The sequence below is a fragment of the Zootoca vivipara genome, chromosome 5 (genome assembly GCF_963506605.1).
Source record: "Zootoca vivipara chromosome 5, rZooViv1.1, whole genome shotgun sequence".
NCBI lineage: Eukaryota > Metazoa > Chordata > Lepidosauria > Squamata > Lacertidae > Zootoca > Zootoca vivipara.
In genome coordinates this window covers 38,529,033-38,552,390 of record NC_083280.1, presented here as the reverse complement: position 1 = coordinate 38,552,390, position 23,358 = coordinate 38,529,033, and the positions used below count along the sequence as shown (strand labels likewise).

The window sequence follows — 23,358 nt, the reverse complement described above, 5'->3', positions numbered from 1 at the left end:
ATATGAATGTTTGCTGCGGAGATTTTGCAGGAATAGCATTACGTTTGCACGTTCAAACACCTTATACAAATGAAAAACTGACGTTTAACTTATATGCAGCATAAATATCTCAAGGAGGCTGTTGCGCTTGTGAGGACAAACGAAGCGAAGTTTCTGAGGCACTTTGTGCATCCAAAGTGCTATGCCAATTGGTAATTTTAGAAGCAGTGCTGCAATCAGGCTGCTTTCCCTCCCTGCTCCCTGCTTTCTTCTCTTTAGGGCCCAGAGTGGAGCGCCATCGCTTTGCCAGCCAAGGGAGATTTAGGCTCCTGTGTAACTTAAGAGCTTTTGAAAAAGCTGCCCCAGGCATTCCCTTGATCTCTGGGATGATGTGGCCCTCCTCGAGTCTCTGTTAAAAGTGAAAGAAGGATCTAGTCAGAGTCTTCGCAACATAATTTGCCTCACTTCTCTCAAGTATCCGCAGCTGCTGTTCTGTAATCATTAATAAGATTCTGCATAATCCCTCGCTGCACTTTAATCATTAAGAGCGCCTGTATAATGTGGGAGGTGAACTGAAAATAACTGCTTTGGCTTTCATTTTACGTCAGTTTGAGGCCGAGGTGCTCCACCATCTCCGAGGAATCTGTCTGCAAGCCACAGACAGCTGAGCTGCTCAAAGTGCCTGTGGTAACCTACCACAGTCAGTCTTCCCATTGAGAAAAGAAACACGGAGCAGCTTTGCCTACTTGAGGAGCATCACACCTAGGGATCTAGGAGAAGGAATCTGATTTTTTTTATATAAAAAAAATAGGTACTGTAGTTCATTTACATCAGGGGGTGTCAACATTTTTGGACTCCCATGGGCCAGCAGTGAAATGTGCTTTAATGGCGCCCAGGGCAGGCACACACATGTGGGGTCTCCTTCTTTGGGGGTCTTTAAGCAGAGGCTTGACAGCCATCTGTCAAGAATGCTTTGATGGCGTTTCCTGCTTGGTAGGGGGTTGGACTGGATGGCCCTTGTGGTCTCTTCCAACTCTATGATTCTATGTGCCAGGAGAGCTGGGCAAAAGGAGCCTGCTGCATGCCAGCCCAGCCCTTGCCTAAGCGACACCAGCCCTGAGCCTCTTTGCAAGGCTGGAATGATCCCAACCTCGTGAAGCGGCACAAAGCTGGCTTGGGGAGGGCAGTGTGAGCAGCACCCCATCCAAGAAATGTGTCCCCCCTCCCCTGCCAGGGGCACATTTACAAACTAGAGAAACTGCTGTGGGCATCTTGCATGCAGCACACACACCCTCCCCCACATGCACACAGGGTTCCTGTGCAGACACCCTTTTTTCACATTCATGATCCTTTGTGCTCATGATGCTATATTAGGTGGTCAAACATGATCCCACTTTGCATCTGCAAAAGTTTTGGGGCAGTCGCACTGCTTCATTTCCAATCAGTGCATATCCCATGACTTCCTGTTTATTTTTGTCCCAATTTTGCTGCTCTGCAGCCTCCCTGGGCAGCAGTCATGTGGTAGCGTTGAGGAAACATCACAGAACAAATGAAAGCAGAATAAATCCGCCACTAATATAGCACCTGTGTGGAGGGGCACTCGCTCTCCCCTCTCCTGTAACCCCAGTCATTAGGCTTGGGAGGAAAAACGGAAATAAGAAGCCAAACCTATTTTAGATGTTATATATGCATGTGTGGAGGGGCAGAAGTTTGTTGTATATGTCCTACCTCCATGCATCCATCTGAAGACACATCAGAAGTTGTAGGGTCTTTCAGATCTCAAAACAAATACATAATGTGCGCATGCCTCTCACCATTCTTGCATCCATAAAACATCTGCAAGGGGGTAAAGTTGAGGGGTAGGGAAAAGCCCAGTAGATTTGATGTGATTAACAGCATGCTGGCTGATGCAGGAAATGAAAGCAAAATTAATGACAGCATCCAACCAAATCTGGTGAATCAGTTGCAGGCTCAGGATTTACTTTGCCAATCTTTAGTTGGGATAGATGTATGCAAGGTTTTTGAGTTGCACAACTCTTCAAGGTAGCTTATTCTACCTAGATCAAGAGAAAAGCTGGCTGCCTATGTGCTGTGGCTGCCCAAATGGACTCATTACGGTAGCTCTTAATCCCAAATGAGGAAGGTTGGAACCGCAACTCAGGGCAGTCTACAATTACCATACATTTAAAGCACATGACTTCCCCCAAATAATTCAAGGAACTGTTGTTGGTTAACAACAGGTGCTGGAAATGGTACCTCTGTGGGGGGGGGGGGGTAAACTGCAGTTCCCAGAATTTTTTTGGGGGGAGTCATGTGTTTTAAATGCATGGTGTATATGGAGCCTTACTTACGTCCGTCTATTAATCGTGTCCTCCCTCAAAAAGGGCTGCGGTGAGACCTGGAGACCGACCTCCTGTGTTGTGGGTGGGTAAGGTTGGTCAGCCACAACACCCGATTGGTAGGTCCCTCAATGTTGGGTTCAAGCTGGCCAATGGGGTGCAGTCCAAACGGATCGAGGGACCTATATATACCCATGCACATGACCCAGAGCTTCCTCTTTCGGTGTGTGCATTTGGAACACCCGCCCAGCTCTCCATAATTTTAGGGCTTTGTTGCGCTTGAACTTGCTATGCCGTCGTGTGTCGTCTGTCGTTGGGACAGGGGCATGGCAGGAATTTTCCCCACTTGGCTGAATGGCTGTTGCCATTTGGGTTTCACCTGCTGCGTAGCAAAACATCACAACTTGTAAGGTTGCGGATAGGCACTGGTTCAGGTGATAGGGATGGGGGAACACTCTCGCCATCCCTATGTGAAGGGTATTCCATTAAAGGAATCCAGGGACTCAAATGGTTTGGTCAACCCCTGTGAGGAAGTTGTGCCTGTGCCTGAGTCCAGGGGGACATCTGGGTGGAGGACATAGCCTGTTCCTGGCTTTCCGCCTATCCAGGTGTTCACCCTTGGCTGACCTATGGTGGTGCCCTGGGCCAGCGCTACCTGCAAGGGTGCAGGGAGCTAGTCGAACCAGAGCCTATGCAACCACTCACTTGTTGTATTCAGTAAAGCTGTGGCCTAAATTCTTCCAAAAACCAAACAAAAATTTGAGTCAAGTGTGAATTTATTTAGGGAGGAGGTCTCTGGGTCTGAACACGCAAATGACAGAATTGCAAAACGACTCTCTCTTCAATATACTGTAATTATCAGGCAATATTCTTGCAGTGGCTCAAGACCACCATTTCCTTTTGCTCCTTAGGCAAAGAATAGCAGTTAACTTAAAATGTGGGTTTCTTTTTCCTTTTTAAGGAAAGAAATTATAGAGGTGCTGCATGAGCATGTGGAGCCTCCAGGTAAGGTTTAATCCCTTCCTATTTGCCCCCACCACCACCCCAGTACAATATTTGGGAAGACATCAAACGGTGGGTGTTTTCCCTGCTGCTAAATGGACCTAATTTGGTGTTGCTGGTGTTTGTCTGAAACACTGCAGACAATCTTCACGCGGCTCAGCTGGTCCTGCAAGGCTGGTGTCTGTGCTTACCAGATGTTTTCTGTCATAGCGGCTTATCCTCTCTACTTTTTCACTCAGTCCATGTGATTCCCTAGGGCCACACATGTGTCTTGCTTTCTTCTGTGAATAATTTGAATTATTTGGAAACTGCATATCTTTTTGTGGAGACGTATGTAGATTTGAATGAGTTTGTTATGTAACAAAGATAGCTAGGCTTAAAGCCAAATCCCTGGAACTTCATATCCGTATCTATCTATCTTCATATCCGTATGTATCTATCTTCATATCCGTATCTATCTGATGCTTTTGAATTATGGTGCTGGAGGAGACTCTTGAGAGTCCCATGGACTGCAAGAAGATCAAACCTATCCATTCTGAAGGAAATCAGCCCTGAGTGCTCACTGGAAGGACAGATCCTGAAGCTGAGGCTCCAATACTTTGGCCACCTCATGAGAAGAGAAGACTCCCTGGAAAAGACCCTGATGTTGGGAAAGATGGAGGGCACTAGGAGAAGGGGACGACAGAGGACGAGATGGTTGGACAGTGTTCTTGAAGCTACGAACATGAGTTTGACTAAACTGCGGGAGGCAGTGGAAGACAGGAGTGCCTGGCGTGCTATGGTCCATGGGGTCACGAAGAGTCGGGCACGACTAAACAACAACAACATCTATCTAACAATGCTGCAGTTGTCAGATTCTGGGCTCCTCAAATCACCTGTTTGTAGAGCATTCCTCCTGATTTGATTGCACAAAACTTACATGGAGATAAAACTATGTCTGGTCTTTATTAAACGGCTCAGGACTGCAATGCCTCAAGGACTGCCTCTCCCCATATAAATTCATCCTGACTATGTTCATCATCTGAGGCCCTCCTTTGTATGCCTCCTCCAGTGGCTCTCAGTTTGTGGAATGCTCTCCCCAGGGAGGTTCGCCTGGCACCTTCATTATATACCCTGTTTCCCCAATTTTAAGACGTAGTCATAAAATAAGCCATAGCAGGATTTTTAAGCATTCAAGGAATATAAGCCATACCCCATAGTGATAGGTGCAGCAGCAATGCCGGCCACGGCAGGAGGAGGAGGAGGAGGAGGAAAGAAATAGGACATCCCCTGAAAATAAGCCATAGTGTGTGGTTTTTTTTTTGAGGAAAAATAAATATAAGACACTGTCTTATTTTCGGAGAAACACGCTATATATTTAGGTGACAGGTGAAAATGTTCCTCTTCAACCAGATCTTTGGCTGATTTATATTTTACCACCTTTTAAATGTGTTTGTGGGAGGGTGAGGCTATTGTTTTATTATTTTGCTTTTAACTATTTATTTGTGTTTTCATCTTGCATTTCTATCTTGTGGACTGCCCTGAGATGGAACATGTGTTTCGTTTCAAAAAATAAAAGACACTTGCTTAGAATAAGGGATTCTGTATCTGGCAACCACAGGACTTGATGGTCCACTTTCAGTTCTATGTCAGTGTCCTTATCTCTGTTTGGTTGGGGGGGAAACACAAAGGGGTTTTTAAAAAATCTGCATGCATCCAGCTAATCAGTTCTTCCCATTATTTTGATTAATCCGGAAGCTGTTTTCCTGGCATAAGTGCCTGGCCTTTCAGGAACAGCCTTTGTAGCCCTTTGCTGTGTTTTGTAATGTGTTTTGGTGCTGTCTCTGGCGTAGATCTGCGTCCTTTGGATATTCTCTCCGAAGTGGTTCCCGTGAATGGGGTGAAGAGTGGGATACGGATGATCCAGATCCAAGGAGCACGTGGCTTCCAGTTCTCTGCAATGCGCCCTCGCTTTCTCAGTTTTCCAGCATCACGTATTTTCATATACTGTGACATCTTCCCAGAGGAATTCTCCATTGTGGTCACCTTAAAAGCTTTCTCCATGCAGTCCAGGGTAAGCATGTGGTAGTTTGGGTTTTTTTTTTTTTACACTAGAGCAGAATCACATATCCACCGATAAAATCGTGGTTGGTGAATTCAGTTTGCTAAACCTGAGCTTGATTAATACTATAATCAATTTGGCAAACTTCGCAATACCACGTGATTTAGATAGTTCATTCCGTATAAACTGTGACTGGAACAGTTGTCGGCATATTTACGTGGATGTAAATGTACTCAGATGCCTGATAGAATCACTATGCATAATTTATGCTGTAGGTGATGAAATAAAACTGTCACAGGTGACAAGAGATAATCTTTAATTGGTCATGATGTACTTTATGAATTATATCCTTAAAAAAAGAACTTGGAAAAACATCCTGGGGTATGCTTTCTTTCTGGATTGTGATAGCACAGGAAGCAAAATGAAACTGGAGCTTGATTCTATCTTTATTTGGAAGTTAGGCTGTGTACACACTCTCTGTTCACTCTGCATCCAGTGCGTTCCCACCACAGGTTTGGGAATCGGTGTACACACAATGTTTGCCTCTGTCCTGTCATTTCTTATGAAATACAGTGGTACCTTGGTTCTCGAACTCAATCCATTCTGGAAGTCTGTTTTACTTCCAAAACGTTCGAAAACCAAGGCGCAGCTTCTGATTGGCCCCAGAAACAATGCCAACAGCCGAAATGGATGTTCGGCTTCCAAAAAACATTCACAAACTGGAACAGTTACGTCTGGGTTTGTGGTGTTTGGGAGCCGATTTGTTTGTCAACTAAGCCGTTCGGGAACCAAGGTTCCACTGTACTGTGTTTTGAGGTGTTTCCCGCCATACCAGCTTCAATCTGAAATTAGAAAGAGAACCCCCTAGATGAGTTTTAAGGTGGTGTACACATGGAACTCTGGGAATTGTAGTTCTCTGAGGTGAATAGGGTCGTCCTAACAACTCTCAGCACTCTTGACAAACCACACTTCCCAGGATTCTTTGGAAGGAGGCTATGACAGTTAAAAGTGGTATGATACTGCTTTAAATGTATTGTGAAGATGGGGCCAGAGTGCTCAAAAAATTTATTTAGTGATTCATATGCTGTTAGAAGAAAATAATGTATTTCAGGCTGACAAGCTTAACTGTGTTTTCAAAAAATGAGTTTTGGAGGACATTTATTCTGTGAACCTTTATTGTTCCTCTGATGCGTGGGATTAAAGGTTTTCTTTTTACAAAATATTTTGACAAGTCAGGTTGGTAAATAGCAGGAGCAGGGGGAAGCTTTCCGACTCACAGCCTTTGACTGTCCTTTCAGAGAAACGAGTACATCTTTACGGTTTTGGAGGAAAACAGTGACACTCTGCTGCTTGGACTCCGATATTCGAGGAATAAAATTCACTTCATCTTCTGGAGCAGAGAGCTTTCCAATGGCTGGCAGACACGGGTCACCTTCCGGGACGTATTTTTGGCAGACAATCAGTGGCACACACTGGTACTGGCAGTAACTAAAGGCTCCTTCTCTCTCACTGTGGACTGCAGCATCCCCACAGATGTGTACGTGAAGCACGTACAATTCAGGGGTAATTTTGCCGCCGCCGCCACCATCCCCTGGTATGGGGCTGCGTGGGAAATTGCACTGCCCAGAACTGGGAAGCCTGAAGGCTTTGTGCAAAACATGGGAGCTCTTTTCATCAGGTCCTGGCCAAAATCTGCCTCTGGTTTTCTACACCTCCACCCGCCTTCCAAACAAGAAAGAGGCATTATCACAGGAGGGAGCGGCCTACGGGAGGGTGTGTGAGAATCTAAGAAAAGCCTGCTGGATCAGGCCAATGGCCCATCTAGTCCAGCATCCTGTTCTCAGAGTGGCAACCAGATATACGTGGCAAACACTTAGGCAGCACCCAAGCACAAGAACACTCTCCCCTCCTGCAGCACTACTGCCTCTGATTGTGGAGGCAGAGCACAGCCATGATGGCCGTATCCTGCATGTCCTGTGGAGGGGCTGGCAGAGAGCCCCAGGGGCTAAAGGGCTGCATTTGGTCCCCCACCGCTGCCTAATGGTGCTCTGTCTGGCCTCCAGACTATGAAAGTGTGGTTGTAGATAGGGTGGGTAACCAACTAGGTCAACAAGATGTCATGGGAGCAATTAGCCTGTCATAGCCGCCCGGAAGGACTGAAGGCCCAAATGGATTGCAGAAACAGCAGATAAACTGTGACCCTTTATAAACAAAAAATATAGTACAGGTGACTTCCTATTTACATGCACTCGCTAGGTGTGCATACACACAGGCTTTTCCAATGGTGTTTCAAATATATGTGATTTCACTTAAACGCGAGGTGCCTTGGAACAAAACCCTTGTGTAAATTGGGAGTTGCCTGTAAATGGTTTACTCTGACTCCTGGAAGAGCATAACCATCTGAGCCAGACATCATGTATTGTCCATGATTGATAAGCTAAGAACAAATCTTTGGTTCTTTGAAGTGGAACAAACCACAGCCCCTGACTTGGACATAATGCCAAGCTAGGGGGCCATGGTTTGCTGCTCCTACTCATACTAGGGAAGGTGGTGAAGCAGGAACTTCCTGTGTCTTCATGGTAAACCTTACTGCAAGGGTGAGGGACGTTTTCCAGCCTGCATTCCCTTCTAGGCAACATTTGGGGAGTGTGAGTGTGTGTCACATTCCAGGTGGGCAGAGCCTAGAGTAAAAGTGGGCGGAGCCATGAATATGCATTTTATAGTAAGCTAGTTTCTGTACACAAACACCTCTCTATCCTTCATCCAGGGAAGCAAGAGGCAACAGCAGGGAGTTCAAACACTCATTCCAGCCAGGCAAAAGCACTCAAGGAGATTGTGAAGCAAGGCCATTAGAAGGTGTGGCTGGGAAGGATTCTGGCATGGGGAGAGTCTCGGGGGGCAGTGAGAAAGGCTTGAGGGGCCACAATAGGCCCATGGACTTCAAGTTCTCCAACCCTTGATGTGTGAATGCAAAGTTTTTTAGGCAGGGCAGAGCCCAGATGAAAGGTGTAAGTCTATTTACCTCTGCTGTTACCAGTGATGATGACTAAACTGTCTTGATACATATGTGCTTTCCTTTTTATTCACCTTAGGATTACAGATGCTGTTTTCCCCACATCTTTGACTGTGACAGGATCCCGGTTTTATGTAGGGAGCAGAAGGAGAAGAAAAGGTTTCTTCACTGTGAGTACAATATTTGCGTTGAAGAGATTATCGTAGCCATTCAGCATACAATGGGCTGACTCTGCCGTACATGGGGGTGGAGATGTGCATTATCAATGCATGCCCGTTTAATATCACTTTAACTTTCATTGGTGCCCCCAAACGATTTTGAGAATTATAGCTTGGCAAGAATACTGATAATTCCTTGTTTGAGATTCCTAGCTGCGCCCTTGTGGAAATACAGTTCCCTGGACTCTCTGGGGAAACTGACCAATTTAAGTCTGGTATAGAGACAAGTAGAGACAGCAACAAAATGTTGCAGCATGCCCATCCTTCTAGCAATGGGAAGGGCCAAAGCTCAGTGATAGAGCACATGTTTAACTTGCAGAAAGTCCCAGGTTCAGTCCCTGGCTCCTCCAAGAAGGGCTCCTACTGAGAATTAGTTAACTATTGATAGCCTGCAAGTAGAAATAACACTGAGGAGGATGGACTGAGGGTCTGGCTCGGCAGGAGGCAGCTTTCCATGTTCTTCCTAACAGGAATGCTTCTGTTCAGTTCCAGCCAGCCATTATCACCAGGCAGGGCATTCCACTCCCCACCACTCCCCTAGTTTTCTGTTTTTCTTTTCTGGCTGACACTTAACATACCTGGGGCCTGTTCTGCAGTTACATGCTCCTGTGTAATGGTGGAGCCAGAGACACTGCAGGGGAAGTCAAACTCTGGGGATAATGGAGGAGCCATGTTTTCAGACCAAGGCAGTGTTGAAGGGATGGGGACTAGTGCATCATCTCTGACTCAGAACCCTCTTCAGCAGTGCTGGCTGGTGGCTATTGGGATTGGTGGGCCAGAAGGCAGGGAGGTCAACAGTGGGTGGAGCCAGAACCAATGAGAGGCGGAGCCAACTGATTCTATTTCTGTACCCGCCTTCCTTCCTGCTGAGGGGCAGCAATGAGACTCATGAGAAGGAGGAAGTGGACAGGCAGTTCCACCCAGCAGCGGAGGAAGCTGCTCGGGCGCCTGGGGTGGGGCGAGGATGGGGCAATCCAGTCATAGGGGTGGGGTGAGGGCAGGGCAATCTGCCCATAGGGGCGACGTGCACCCTGGGGCCTCCGGAGTCTGCCTGCCTCCTCCCACTCAGCCGCCCTACAGCTAGAGAGGAGGTAGCGAGTGGAGCATTTGGGCAGCCACCGTGTCTCTCCCAGGAGCAATGCATGGCCTGGGTGTGCTGCAGGCCCTGCGGTGAGTGCCGCCCAGCATTTTCTCATCCCCATCAGTGGTGACACCTGAGGCGGCCCGCACCCACTGCACCCCCCTTCCTCCACCCCTGGCACCACCCTCTAGACTATTTGTAAGTAAGAAGGCAGGCAGTTGGGTGACTGAAGGCAGACTGAGGTTGGTGGGTCATTGCCCCATTTGCCCTAGAGGGCCAGCCTTCACTGCTTTTCAAGCCAACACAGGTACCCTGAGACAGGGGACGTGACAATTTTATGTAGGCTGTGAGGTGAGAAATTGACAAAAAGTGGCCTGCGTTAAGAGTTTCTGTGACATTCATCAGCTGTGTTCTGTGCAGGCCGCATAAAACTCTGGAGTATGCAGAGCTCTGCATAAAGATCAAACCAACTTCAGAACAGACCCTGAGGGAATCACACTGATGGAAGCTGTGGTACTAATCTGCTAGGAATGCTTTGGCTTTCCCTCTCTCTCTTGTAGCATTTCCAGATAAACAGCAGATGCATACATGGAACAGCTTCTGTTCATTTCTGGGTTGCTGGTGGTAATTTTTAGCCATTTTCTCAGATCAGCAGGCTTTCCTGAGCAGATGTTGCAACAGATACATAATACTGTGTGTGGTGCTGGGACTGGGAGACATGATTGAGTGAGAGATAAAATTCTGTTTTCCCTTCTTTTAAAACTAACTTGTGAAAAGAAGCCGACAGGAGCAGAGAAGCGTCTGGTTCAAGATAACTCAGCCTTTGGGGAGGATGATCTGAGTGTTCCATGCCCTCAAATTATGGACAAGATAGAAGCTGATAATAAGCCTACAAAGCCAAAGGAAAGCCAATCCGATAGCCAAAGATTTTCATAGCAAAAAATCACAGGCAGAAAAGCACAGAAACCTCTAAGGCAAGAAAGAGGAGCCAAGAGTAGGGATGGGGCAGAAATTGGATTCAGTTACCATTTCAAGGCAAACTTGCAGAAATTTTCCAAAACAAAATGTGAAATGGAATACAGCCACCCTTTGAAATTCAAACTTCACCAGTTTTTGCATTACAGTTCTCCAGCCAAATAATGTGCACAAAATGCATATACTAAGTTAAAAGTGTGCATATAAATACATGTATTGGTGAGAAAGAGATATGAAAGTGCATTATATTACAGGTTACAGGTAGGTAGCCGTGTTGGTCTGGATCGAAGTAAAATAAAAAAAAATTCCTTCAGTAGCACCTTAAAGACCAACTAAGTTTTTATTTTGGTATGAGCTTTCGTGTGCATGCACACACATCTGACGAAAGCTCATACCAAAATAAAAACTTAGTTGGTCTTTAAGGTGCTACTGAAGGAATTTTTTTTATTTTACATTATATTACAGAAATTGCTTTGGAAAAAAATGTGTATATGAGGGAAAATTGCATGAAACAATGTGTATATTAGGAGAAATGGGCAGTAAAATGTTACTGAATTTTCATTAGGACTTTTTTAAAAAAATGCAAATGTTTGCTATATGTGGAAAACTGAAGACTGGAAAAACAATAAATTGGAGATAAGCCCAGAATCGGCATTTTCATTCATCTCTAGTCCATGTGATATCTGAAGAGAACACAGATATACTGATAGTCCAGCAATCTGTGGGGATTTTATTATTGTATTTTTTCAAAATGTCTATGCCACTTTCAGTTTAACAAAACTTCCAGGGTGGCTCATAATAGTCAATAAAACAATTTCAGATAACTATAGATATCAGTTAACAATGATGGAACTGTAAAAAAAAAAAACCTAGAGAGAGTAATAAAAACTAGCAGCAACCAATAAAATTTATTGGATTAAAACCAGCTGCCATGTTGGAAAGCCTGACTAAATATAAATGTCTGCTGCTGGAAGGACATTTAATTCAGTAGCAGGCAAGGCTCTCTGGGGAGATCATACCATGTGTGGGCTGCCAGAAGGACCCGGGAAGGGGGTGGGATCCTGTTCTTCCGTCATCACCAACCTCATTTCAGAAGGCAGAGGGATTTTAAGTAGGGATGGGAGAGAAATTTGATTCAGTTTGCCTTTAAATGTAGACTTACCTAATTCACACTTCTCCAAATTTTGCAGCGCAGTTCTCCAGCCAAGTAACGTGTACAAAAATGTGTAAATTGTGCATATAAAATCATACTGAAACTAACATACAAAAATGCATAGGCAAAAATGCTTTGCAGAAATGTGTATATTAGGCAAAACTGCATACAAAATGTGTATTTAGGAGAATTTTTAACTAAAATGCTGCTATGTTTTCAGGACAACTTTAGAAAATAATAATCACAATGATGTAGAAATGTGGAGAACTGAACTTAAGATTGGATGGATGAGATAATGAAATTGATGTATTTGGCCACCCCTAATTTTAAGTAAGGGACTCCAATTATCACCTTAGCGATCACACAGGTTCATATAAAATAAAACCATTCTCCAGATATCTGGGCCCCAAACTATTTAAGGGTTTAAAAGGGAAGCATCACCACTTTGAATTGTGCCTGAAAATGGCCTATCAGTCAAATTAGTTTAAAAACTGGAGAGATAGATACCTAGAGGGGTGGTGAACTATCCCTGGAGGTTCTCAGGCAGGGGCTGTTGGGAATGCTCTGGTTTTCCTGCATTGAGGAGGGTTTTTTGGCTATGAGATGTGTTCCATTTGGTTGGTTCAAGTTACAAAACCTACAGAAAACGACACAGTATATAGAAACGAGGCTCAGAGCACTGTGAATCCACACACACAAATGTAACAAGTCATTGTGAGTGTGCTTTCTCTAGAAATTTGCAGCTCTGTGGTCCTTAACCCCTTCATTTACTAACTAGCAGAGATACTAGCATTGTTAAGTTTGACTGCAAAAACTCCCACACTTTTGCACCCCAGAAAATGTGAAATCTTTGCGACAAAACCGCCTATCCCTTTCTTAATGTTTTGCGATGGTTAAAGTTCAACAATCGTTCATTTTTATTTTTTAAAAAAGTTTTCTTGAAATGCTTTCCATTGTAGTCAAAAAGAGTCTTTGCAAGATCAGGTAGAACAAACAGGAAATGAAGAAGACATTAGCTGAAGTGATTTATGCTGATCTTCATCTCGCACTTACAAATGATTTATTAAATTCAGATTATGACAAAACAGCCTGAAGCATACATCTCAAACTTAAAGAGAGTGAAAAGCCAAACTATTTGCACCGAGGGTGTGGGTGTGTGTTCAGGATGGGTGGCTGGAAAGAGGCGTATTGGGGGAGTGCTAGAACTGGCTCTAAGGGGATAATTGGAAGATGGGGGGTCTGGCAAATTGCTTCTGAGATCCTGAGAGTAAATTTAGAGAGAGAAACTAGTGCAGGAAAGCCATAAAAAGGATCCAGTTACTGTCCCGAAAGACTTATAGATGAATGAGAGGCATAGGGGAAGCAGTAATTCTAGATGAGAATCCTTTGGGCTTCCACATGCTGCTGAACTACAACTGTCAACCCAGCCATCGTGGTCAATGGCAAAGGATTATGGGAGTTCAGCAACATCTGGAGGTCCAGAGGTTCCCCACACCTGTTCTAGACAAACTGGGTGCCAGACACGTAGCATGCAGAGACACCATCTGCAAGCCCAGGGAATTTTGTCTCTTGCTCCCCTTTATGAATTAGATTTCACATGCTCACTTCTCAGGAAGACTCAGAAGTCATAGCGGCCAACAGCAGATAGAGCCAGTCAGCCAGAGCCACTGATAGGCAGAGCCAACTCTTCTCCCTGCTGAGTTCCAAAGGGGGCAGCTAGGAGGAAGAGGAGGAGGAGGTGGCGGCTCTTGACAGCCAGAGCCACCTCCAGGATTAGTAGTAAGAAAGAAGGCAGGCAGGTGGGGGCTGGCTGAATGCAGATTGAGGCTGGTGGGACAGTGTCCCATTTACCCAAATGGATCAGCCTCCACTTCTGAGCCTCCACTCCTAGCACCTCTGTTTCTGCCAGCTCACTTCTTCTAAATGTGCCCCTAAGGACATTATACTCCATGGACTGGTTGAATAGTCATTCCCTTATTTGAAGTGAAGGCTATTAGAAGTGGAGGAAAATACTCACCACACTCTTACAACTATTGCACATGCATGGTTTTTTTTCCCGAATTTCACTCCTCGGACAAGCAACCAGCCCAGCAGGTTTTTTGTTAAATACCTATGTTAAATAATGTATAGCTAGATCCTTAGTTCAAGAAAATATGGGATAGAAAGTTTTCTTAGGTTACAGGGTGTGGGTTTTCCTCCCCCAGTAGAAGCTTATTTCCACATTAGCTTCAGTACCAGTTTAATCCCTATCAAAGTGGCAGGGTAACTATTGCAGAAGTGTTTTATAACAAGCCAATGTTAACATGGGGAGTATACAGTACTGTTGTTTGAAAGGCAAATGCTCCTTAATATCCGGCATTCCATGAAGACCTAGTATGTTTGTGCATGAAATGTTGCTTTAATCTGCATCTACACTGTGGTGTATAATTTAGCACACACTTTCAACAAGGTCAACGTGACATGAAAGTGTCATAATTTCTCTCGTGTTCCCTAACTACTACCCTCGGTGTTAATATGGATAGTAAAAGGACAGATTAGTCAAAGAATTATTGCTCATATACCATACTTGTTCACCCATCATGGACTTATTTTGAGCAGAGACTCTTTGGAACATCTGAGCTCAGCCCTGGAATCAATGTTCAATGGCAGATTCAATAGCTCACTAACACATAAAGCAATATGAAGAGGGTGCCCCTTAGCACCTGAAAGGTAGTTTCCCCCTGTCACTGATGAGTCAGAATTGCTCACCACACATATGAAAATAGGGGCCCATGATTTTTCAAATGGGCTTAAGCCCCGTCATCAATTGAACAAAGAAGGAAAGAAAATCAATGTTGTAAACATACCAACCATGGTCTTCCACCAACCCTAGTTGATTTCATTCCCTAGTCTTTCTTCCTCTCTTTTCAGGGCTTGCTAAGGCAGCTGGTCCTGTTGCCAGGATCTGATGCTACCTCAAGGATGTGCACTGGCATGAACTTTAATCTAGCAGTGCTCTCCATCCCCAAAATTCTGCAGGATCTCCCCGTGAAACCAACGGGCAATGGGCTGCTGAAATACCCTTACGGTCAGTAAAACAAACAAAATAGGTTTTGAGGTGCTTCCAACAACTTGCATTAGGAAACTGTAGAGGAGAACAAGCTGCTAACCCTTCCAAGTGCAGAGAGAGAGCCTGGAGTTAGAGCAGATCTGGGCTGATTGACTTGCAGCAGCAGAAGGGTACGTTTCACTTTTGCCATATAATACTATTCTGTCTTGTTCCCCCCTTCAATAAAATTGTGAGATTGATTCCTTGTAGTTAATGAACCTTTCTTCCTTGCGGACCTTTTCACTGATATACATAATATATTGCTTTAAGCTGCCCAGAAAACTTTGTATCGTAGGACAGTATACAAATGCCGTTAATAAATAAAAACATTGTGCGGTGTTTCTGTTATCAAATGCAAAACAATATTTCTTGCTTATACTTCGATGACAAGCAACATATGTCTGCTTTGCCATGTACTAGAGAAAAGGTGTCACCACAGAGAAGGCCCTGCTCCTTATCCCTACCTGCCTGACTTCAGAAGCTGGCAAGACTCGGAGCAAAGCCTCTCCTGCAAATCTTACCATCCAGTAGTGTGTATATATGGGAGAAGAAATTGTATACATTGTAGAAGATTATGATTCCCATATGCCTCAGCCACCATGGCCAGTGGTCAAGGTTGCTGAAGAGATATAATTGAGTGTTATCAACCCACTGGTGACATTTAATTCTGAATCCTCAGAGGAACTCTCCAAGGGGTTTATGTAAAGATGTTAAAGAGCTACGAGGGACCAAATGGGACTGTGGGATTCCATAGGAAAATTCCCAAGGGGTTCAACAACAGTTCCACAGTGCAAGCTCCTAATTAAGCCAACTGTCATTGCTTAGTTTATGATATAATAAAACATTATACGTGGAGTGCTTCTAGATGAACTGTTCATTTGCAGAAGGTTTGGTTGTTATCACACACCACCATGGCTTGTTTATTGCCAACAAAACCACAATCTGAAGTGATAGTTTGTTGTTTTGCTTAGGAATCTTGGTTTGTTTTAACTATATCTTGGTGTTATGTGTGAACCCAGCAGCCTGCCTTTACCATGGCTTATTTAGTGACTTCATCCGCTAGACCAGTGGTTCCCAACCTTTTTTTGGCCATGTCCCACCTAAGCATCTCTAAAATCCTGATGCCATACCCCCCCCCCCCGGAAACATACAATTTTTATTATTCAAAAAGTGAACTATTCACGTGGAGGAAGCCTAAAAGGCCATTCACTGTTAATAACTCATTCTCGAATTGCCCCCCTTAAAAATCAAAGACCATACTTGTCCAGTGGTAAATGAACACAGAGAAAAACATGTTTGTAGCCAAGCATAGTCTCATATAATCTAGTGCAGTTGCGTATTGATATCTATCATTGCATTTCTCGTGGTGCCAGAGCAAGTATTTATTTGCTGCTAATTTGCTTGGTTTTTTTTTTTTACTGTTATCATTCAGAAGCAGACATGAAGGTGACTTTGGGGTCTCGCCCTCCCTGTACCAAGAGTGAAAGTGGTCAGTTCTGGTTTAATGCAGCTCAGAAAGGGCTATTTATATGCAGCGGGGATAAATGGATTTCATTGCTAGAAGGTAAGCCTTTCTGGGTAACGATTGAATCTCAAATAGGCTTACAAACAATAAATAATAAATGGTTGGCCTCCGTCTGTCTCGGGAGACAATGGAGGAGTGTGCCTTAGTTTGGAGGTGAAGTCAAACCTTTGGGGAATTACAGCACCTGCTGTGGCAGCAGGGGCCAATATGGGAAAGACATGTTTTGTTGCAGCTGGGGCAGATGAGGATGTTCAGTTGTGGTTGGTGCAGGTATACCATGACATTTCTTCTTTCTGCGCTCCTCCAAGCAGTCATTCCTCTTCTGGTCACTTCTGTGGTTGCACAACCTGACAACCTGTCTCCAGGTGCTGTGGTCATCTGTAAGGGATTATTGCATGATGGAGTTAATGTTGCCAGCCTTCATATCATGTTTCCAGACATCTTTGTAATGCAGGGTTGGTCTGCCAGCAGGCCTGGTGCCTGAAGCCAACTCCTTGGGGATCCTGCCATCTTCCGTTGTGTGTACATGACCAAGGCAGTATGGATGTCACTGAGACCTCACTGAGACAGAAGTGCAAACATGTTGAGAGGGGCTCAGGCACCATGTTTAAACTGGCTTATAGGCATCTAAGCAGAGAGAAGCTAGATCTAAATGTGAAAGGCAAGTTTGAATAGGATCAGGGGTAGGGAAACCAGAAGGAATGAGAGGGAAATTCAGGGCAGATAGAAGGCCCAAGGAAGAGGGTCACAGAAGGGGCATGGAGGAGAAGATAAATTTCAGGAATGCTAATTCTGCTGGATCATTCTGCCCTACAGAATCCCCTTATTAATGCCATTTGATTTCATAGTTGAAGAAAGACTGGACTATCTGGAAGAATACCAGAGTTTAGCTACAAATTCTGAAACCATGGGCATTGAGGTCTTTGTCATCCCTGACGTGGGACTCTTTGCAGCTACTGCTAATCGGTACACTCCTCCAGGGTCAGCCATCTACAAATGGACGGATGAGAAATTTGTGGCATACCAAAATATCCCCACTTACCAAGCCCAGTCCTGGAAATTCTTTACTATTGGAAAAAAGGTAAATTGTAAGTTAATTTTCAGTATTGCTGGATACTCTGTTATTCCCATCAGCTTTTCTCTCTGGTCTTTTTCTCACACCTCCCTGACCAGTTCCTTAACTGGCAGTTAACCCCCATCTGACAGCCAACTCCCAACTGAATTGGGACCATAAGTCAATGAGAATCTACTGTCATCCAAACCAATCTGAATAAATTTACCTGATCCCACCTAATACATCTGTAAAGTGATAATTCTTTCTCTCTCTCTCTCCTCTGTCCCCAAGAACTACTACTAGGTAGGCTTGCCAACACCATGACAAATCAAGGCACTTCCCCCCCCCCTTGAAACACAAATAAATATATAGATACTGTATAGATTGAAATGGATATAGATATAATTGCTCTGCACCTCCATACTGGTATTCTTATTTATCTCGAACAGGGATGGGGAAACTCCTTACAATTTGGCCCACAAGGGTAGGAATTCCTTTGATTGAGAAAGATGTATTCCTATCCACCCATCAGTTTCAACTTCACTTTGTGCTTTTTCCTTCAGAACTCTGCAGTTTGAAGCATGGAGGGGGCTGTGTTTGAAAGCCCGCTCCTACCCGGCCATCAGCTGATAAATGGTCAGCATGTGCCTGGATCAAGGCTTTCAAATGCCCTGCCCACCTGTCAACTTTGGCCTGCCAGGGTGGGGGAAAGATCCAGCCCTCCGGCCACAAAAGGGTCCCCACACTTGCTCTAGAAGAGGAGATTTGGAGTAGGCTATGCTAGAAGACTTTAGCAGACCAAGAACCTCGTACCAGAAATGTTTGGTGGCAAAGTGCAAGAGCTTTTCAAAACTGACTTTCATTGCACTGCTGTGTCTTGCTCTATTGCTATTTATGAAATATGGCTTCTGTAGCAGTTTCACTATTTTATTGTAGGAAATTCTGAGAGCATTTTATGGAGTGTGCCCAATAAATATTCCAAATAAAGTATGTGTGGTCTGGGGTGGGGTGGGGGGAAGAGAAGGATAGCATATTTTTGCATTTTGAGAGTTTTTCCTCTCTGGAAAAGAACCTGTTGTGCTCATAGGCTTTCAAAGTAGGCCCCCTCTGATACAATGCACCATTGACAATGTTTGTAGAACTGTTGGAAACTTCTGGAAAAGTCCTCTTTTCGTTCTGGTTTCAGTTCCATCGTCACAGCAGCTTGTGTGAATTGTGTGAAATGTTGGGAAATCTGTGCCCTTTCAGTGCAGATTTCAGTTTTGGAAAAATAAATAAATGCAGTGGGGCCAGATTGGGAGAATATGGAGGGTGAGACAACTCAGTAACCTCAGTAACGATTTCACGCAGAATATACAGATTGTTTTGTGCAAGAAGAGAGTCTGAGCTGTTGTAGCTTCTTGTTTTTCAGATTTTCCTTGCAGTGGCAAATTTTGAAGCAAATGAAAGGGGTCAAGAGTTTTCTGTGATTTACAAGTGGAATTACAGAAAGGAGAAATTCACTGTGTACCAGAGGATCAACACACACAGTGCTAGGGACTGGGAGGCATTCGTCATTGATGGAGAGGCCTTCCTCGCAGTAGCGAATCACAGAAAAGGTACCTAGATGCCAATGTACAATGACACCAGTCGGCATGTGCAAAATCCCTTCCCTTTGCCATTGGACAGCCAGAACCATCTGGCTTGCACCTTCTTGCCTTACATATGTTCTGTTCCTCTTAACAGCTGTGTGGCATGCATCAAGTCAACAGGTGCAAATTCTGGCATGGAAATGCCGTGATTAGGAAAAAGCTGCTCTTTAAGCTCTCTCTCTCTCTCTCTCTCTCTCTCTCTCTCTCTCTCTCTCTCTCTCTCTCTCTCTCTCTTTATATATATATATATCTGTTTGTTTGTCTGTCTGTCTGTCTGTCTGTCTATCTATCTATCTATCTATCTATCTATCTATCTATCTATCTATCTATCTATCTATCTATCTATCTATCGTATGCCCTGCATACAGAGGGCAAGTAGCTTAGATGTCTTTCAAAGGGGATTAAATGAATGTGTGTAGGGATAGGTCTGCCAGTCTCCACTAAACCACTGTTGCTCAGGGGAGAGCTACTGCATGGATTTATCTGTTTGGCCACTGTGGAAAGCAGGATACTGGATTAGGTGGATCTTTGGTCTCATCCATCTAAGTTTGTGTTCTTAGGAGACTCCAGTAACTTTTCCATCAAGAGAGACACTGCAAGGGATTGTTGAAGCTGCTGTCACTGTAGCTGCGCCAATCAGCAGTCCAGCTGACTTGCAGCCTTCCCTTTGTGGTGTTAATCAAGTTTTTGTAGGGTCTGTAACAGGGAAATAAAAAGTTGCACTCCTCATCCCACCCCCACCCCCCACCCCCACCTGCCAGAGTTCAGAGGCTGCTCAGCAATTCACTTCCAAGAGCTCTGTGTCCTCTTTAAATTAATAATTTGTATTGGCTAAAACCATTTTTAACAGTGGATGTCTGCGTCATTTTGCAACAGCTTTTTCAAATTTGCATCTGTACTGTGTTTAGTATGTGGTTATACATATTTAGACCCTAGCAACAAACGGATGCTTTCTTTGTGTGCCAGGGCCTATGCAATGTTAAGAGAGACGTTATAAAAACCTGGATTTATAAAAGCAACCCTGGGGGTCCTCAGTCCAGAGTGAGATTGCAAGGTGTCATTGTTGTTGTCATTTATTGATTTTTTTTAACCATTTGCCCCTATGTTGTTCTCCTGCTGAAAATCACCCCCTCATGGTTTCTGTCCCCCTGCCTAAAAATTGCACAGTTACAAAGAGCAACTTTGTGCGGTATTTTCAGCAGGGGAATGGGTCCCCTGCTAGAGTGTGGGGCTTATCAGGTCCGCCACAAGGCCAGCCTCTGGTGCTGTGCCTGGGCCCTCAGCCCAGCCCCTGAGAACAAACAACTGATTCTTAGTTTCCCCACAAACAAACAGGATGCTAAACCTCAGTTGAAAACGTGGCTGGTAATTTAGATTCCAGGCATTTAGATTAAAATTCTGCAACATTCCTCCAAACCATCAGAATGGTTTGTCACTTGGCATGGTTTGCACTTCACAAGCTATGAGTCATAAAGCCGAAGCCTGAACATAGCTAAACCACAGTTTGGACAACACAGCAAGGCAACTAGAGGTGCATTTAGCTCCGTGCAGCAGCAGAACAATTGGGAAGGAGCACAGAAACCACAATCAGCTCTCTCAGAGGCTGCGCACTCACGTGGTTGCCCTGGGCTCAGCATGGCTTGCAAGCCTGGCCTCCAAACTAAAGTGGAACCTCCTGGAAGATTTTTGGGATCCAAAATCATCTGGAGTGCCCATGAAATGGCCATATGCTGCCACCTAGTGGAGTCTGTTAACATAATCCATGGAAAGAACTGTTTTTCTAAAATGTGTGGGAAGAAAAATTAAAATGTATAGTTTCAGCCTTAGGTGAAGGTAAAGGGACCCCTGACAATTAGGTCCAGTCACGGATGACTCTGGGGTTGCGGCGCTCATATTGCTTTACTGGCTGAGGGAGCCGGCGTACAGCTTCCGGCAGGGCCGTCTTAAGCGCCCCTGGCGCCGTGGTGCGCCGGATCCCTCCGGCGCCCTCCCGCCCCGTTTCCCAGTGCGGTGGGCGCCGCGCGGCTGCCACGGACGCTGCTGTGCGGCGGGCGGGCGGGCAGGCACAGCGTGGTTGCCGTGGGCGCAGCTGCGCGGCGGACCGGCCGGCCAGCAGGTGGGTGCAGCTCGCGCCGCCCCTCCTGGCGGGCCGGCCCTGTCTTCCGGGTCATGTGGCCAGTATGACTAAGCTGGTTCTGGCGAACCAGGACAGCGCACGGAAACGTTGTTAACCTTCCCACCGGAGCGGTACCTATTTATCTACTTGCACTTTGATATGCTTTCGAACTGCTAGGTTGGCAGGAGCTGGGACCAAGCAATGGGAGCTCACCCCATCGCGGGGATTCGAACTGCCGACCTGATCGACAAGCTCTAGGATCTGTGGTTTAACCCACAGCGCCACCCATGTGGCCTTAGTATGAAGTAAACAGGGTCAATATGGAAGTAAATGCTATTAATCAGTCCTATTTGTACTGGCTCCCACACTGGCTTTTGCAAAAAGAAAAATGGTTGGTAGTGGTTATGATTAAAATCTAATGCTTAGCTGACCAAATTCTTTATTCCTCATCCGTGTAATGCCTTACTCTCTTTCCAAGTCCAGCCTTGCCATTAGGCAGGCCTCAGGCAGCTAATTTGGGGTGTCATTATTATATTTTTATTATGGAGAAGCTCACATCACAGGGGATGTGGAGCATTTGACCCCCAGCCCCATGCAGGCTTATTTATGGAATGCTATACATTCCGTCCCATGCAAAAAATTCCATTGTCTTTTGAAATCCATTCAGGCAAATTGAATTATTAGCTCCTCTTTTTTGGTTCTTTATCTGGTCAAAAACTAGACAGAGTCATTTCCTTCAGCTTGTCAAAAACAAAAACAGCCCTCTCACCTGACTCTCCTTTTCAGATAAAAACCTTGAGGTTGGTTCTTGACGTCTGCCATTTTTTCTTCCTTAGGGAATAACCATAATATAGACAGTGTCATATACAGGTGGAACGCCAGGACAGGCCTTTTTGAAACCAACCAGACCATTCCTACCTCGGGAGCCTATGACTGGGAATTTTTCAGCATTGGGCCTTATTCCTTCCTTGTGGTGGCCAACACATTTAATGGAACGTCCACCACGATCAACTCTCACATCTACATTTGGCTCAGTGGAGCCTTCCAGCTCTTCCAGTCAATATTGGTAAGATATTGAGTAGCAAAAACCAATTTAATTGTCTTTAGTTGCTTGGGCGATGTAGTTTGCTCTGAACATCTCAGTGGATATACCCTATATAGGCATAGGGTGGGTGGATGTGCTGATTTTTATACATTGTTCTGTATGCATGAAGCTGCAATGAATGCTGCCACTGCCACCAAAATGGCATAGCCAACGATTTCCCTTCCCATTCATATGTGTCAGTACTGAAGTCCGTTGCACACAGATAATGAAAACTGTACATGCAGGCGTGACTGCAGATCAGGGGGATGTAAGAATAGATGTGCATTGTGCAATATATTGTCTGTAGCCCCCTCATAGTGCAGGTTGTCTTGAGTCACCATATATCAACTTCTGTGTTACTTGTTTTAATGGGACTGCAAAATAAAAGTGTGGGGTCATCCTTCCTTGATTTCTTTTCCCCTTAGTGCTGATCAGCAGCATCACTGAGTGTGCTAATTGGTAATATGAAGTTATACAGCTATGTGTGTTTTCAAGTTCTGTTGGAATCTGTAAAATTAGAGATCAAGTTCACTGGAGGACATGTAAATGGCAAATAAAATCATGCTTGAATTCAACTCCCCCCCCCACACACACACAACCTGGTGCCCTCCAGATGTTTTGGACTGGGCACCACAGTTCAAGAAGGATACTGACAAGCTGGAACGTGTCCAGAGGAGGACAACCAAAATGGTCAAAGGCCTGGAAACGATGCCTTATGAGGAACGGCTTAGGGAGCTGGGTATGTTTAGCCTGGAGAAGAGAAGGTTAAGGGGTGATATGATAGCCATGTTCAAATATATAAAAGGATGTCATATAGAGGAGGGAGAAAGGTTGTTTTCTGCTGCTCCAGAGAAGCGGACACGGAGCAATGGATTCAAACTACAAGAAAGAAGATTCCACCTAAATATTAGAAAGAACTTCCTGACAGTAAGAGCTGTTCGGCAGTGGAATTTGCTGCCAAGGAGTGTGGTGGAGTCTCCTTCTTTGGAAGTCTTTAAGTAGAGGCTTGACAGCCATATGTCAGGAATGCTTTGATGGTGTTTCCTGCTTGGCAGGGGG

The 23,358-nt window shown here is 44.9% G+C and overlaps 1 protein-coding gene across 1 annotated transcript in view; it reads left to right on the top strand.

The window, feature by feature from the left end:
- Positions 1-23,358, top strand: part of TSPEAR (thrombospondin type laminin G domain and EAR repeats) — a 35,584-nt gene that overhangs the window by 5,396 nt on the left and 6,830 nt on the right. Inside the window, exons 2-9 of the mRNA XM_035133734.2 lie at positions 5,153-5,373; positions 6,660-6,898; positions 8,454-8,544; positions 14,712-14,868; positions 16,322-16,453; positions 17,263-17,495; positions 18,880-19,066; positions 22,052-22,281. Coding sequence (XP_034989625.2) covers positions 5,153-5,373; positions 6,660-6,898; positions 8,454-8,544; positions 14,712-14,868; positions 16,322-16,453; positions 17,263-17,495; positions 18,880-19,066; positions 22,052-22,281 — 1,490 coding nt within the window. The remainder of the gene's footprint in view (positions 1-5,152; positions 5,374-6,659; positions 6,899-8,453; positions 8,545-14,711; positions 14,869-16,321; positions 16,454-17,262; positions 17,496-18,879; positions 19,067-22,051; positions 22,282-23,358) is intronic.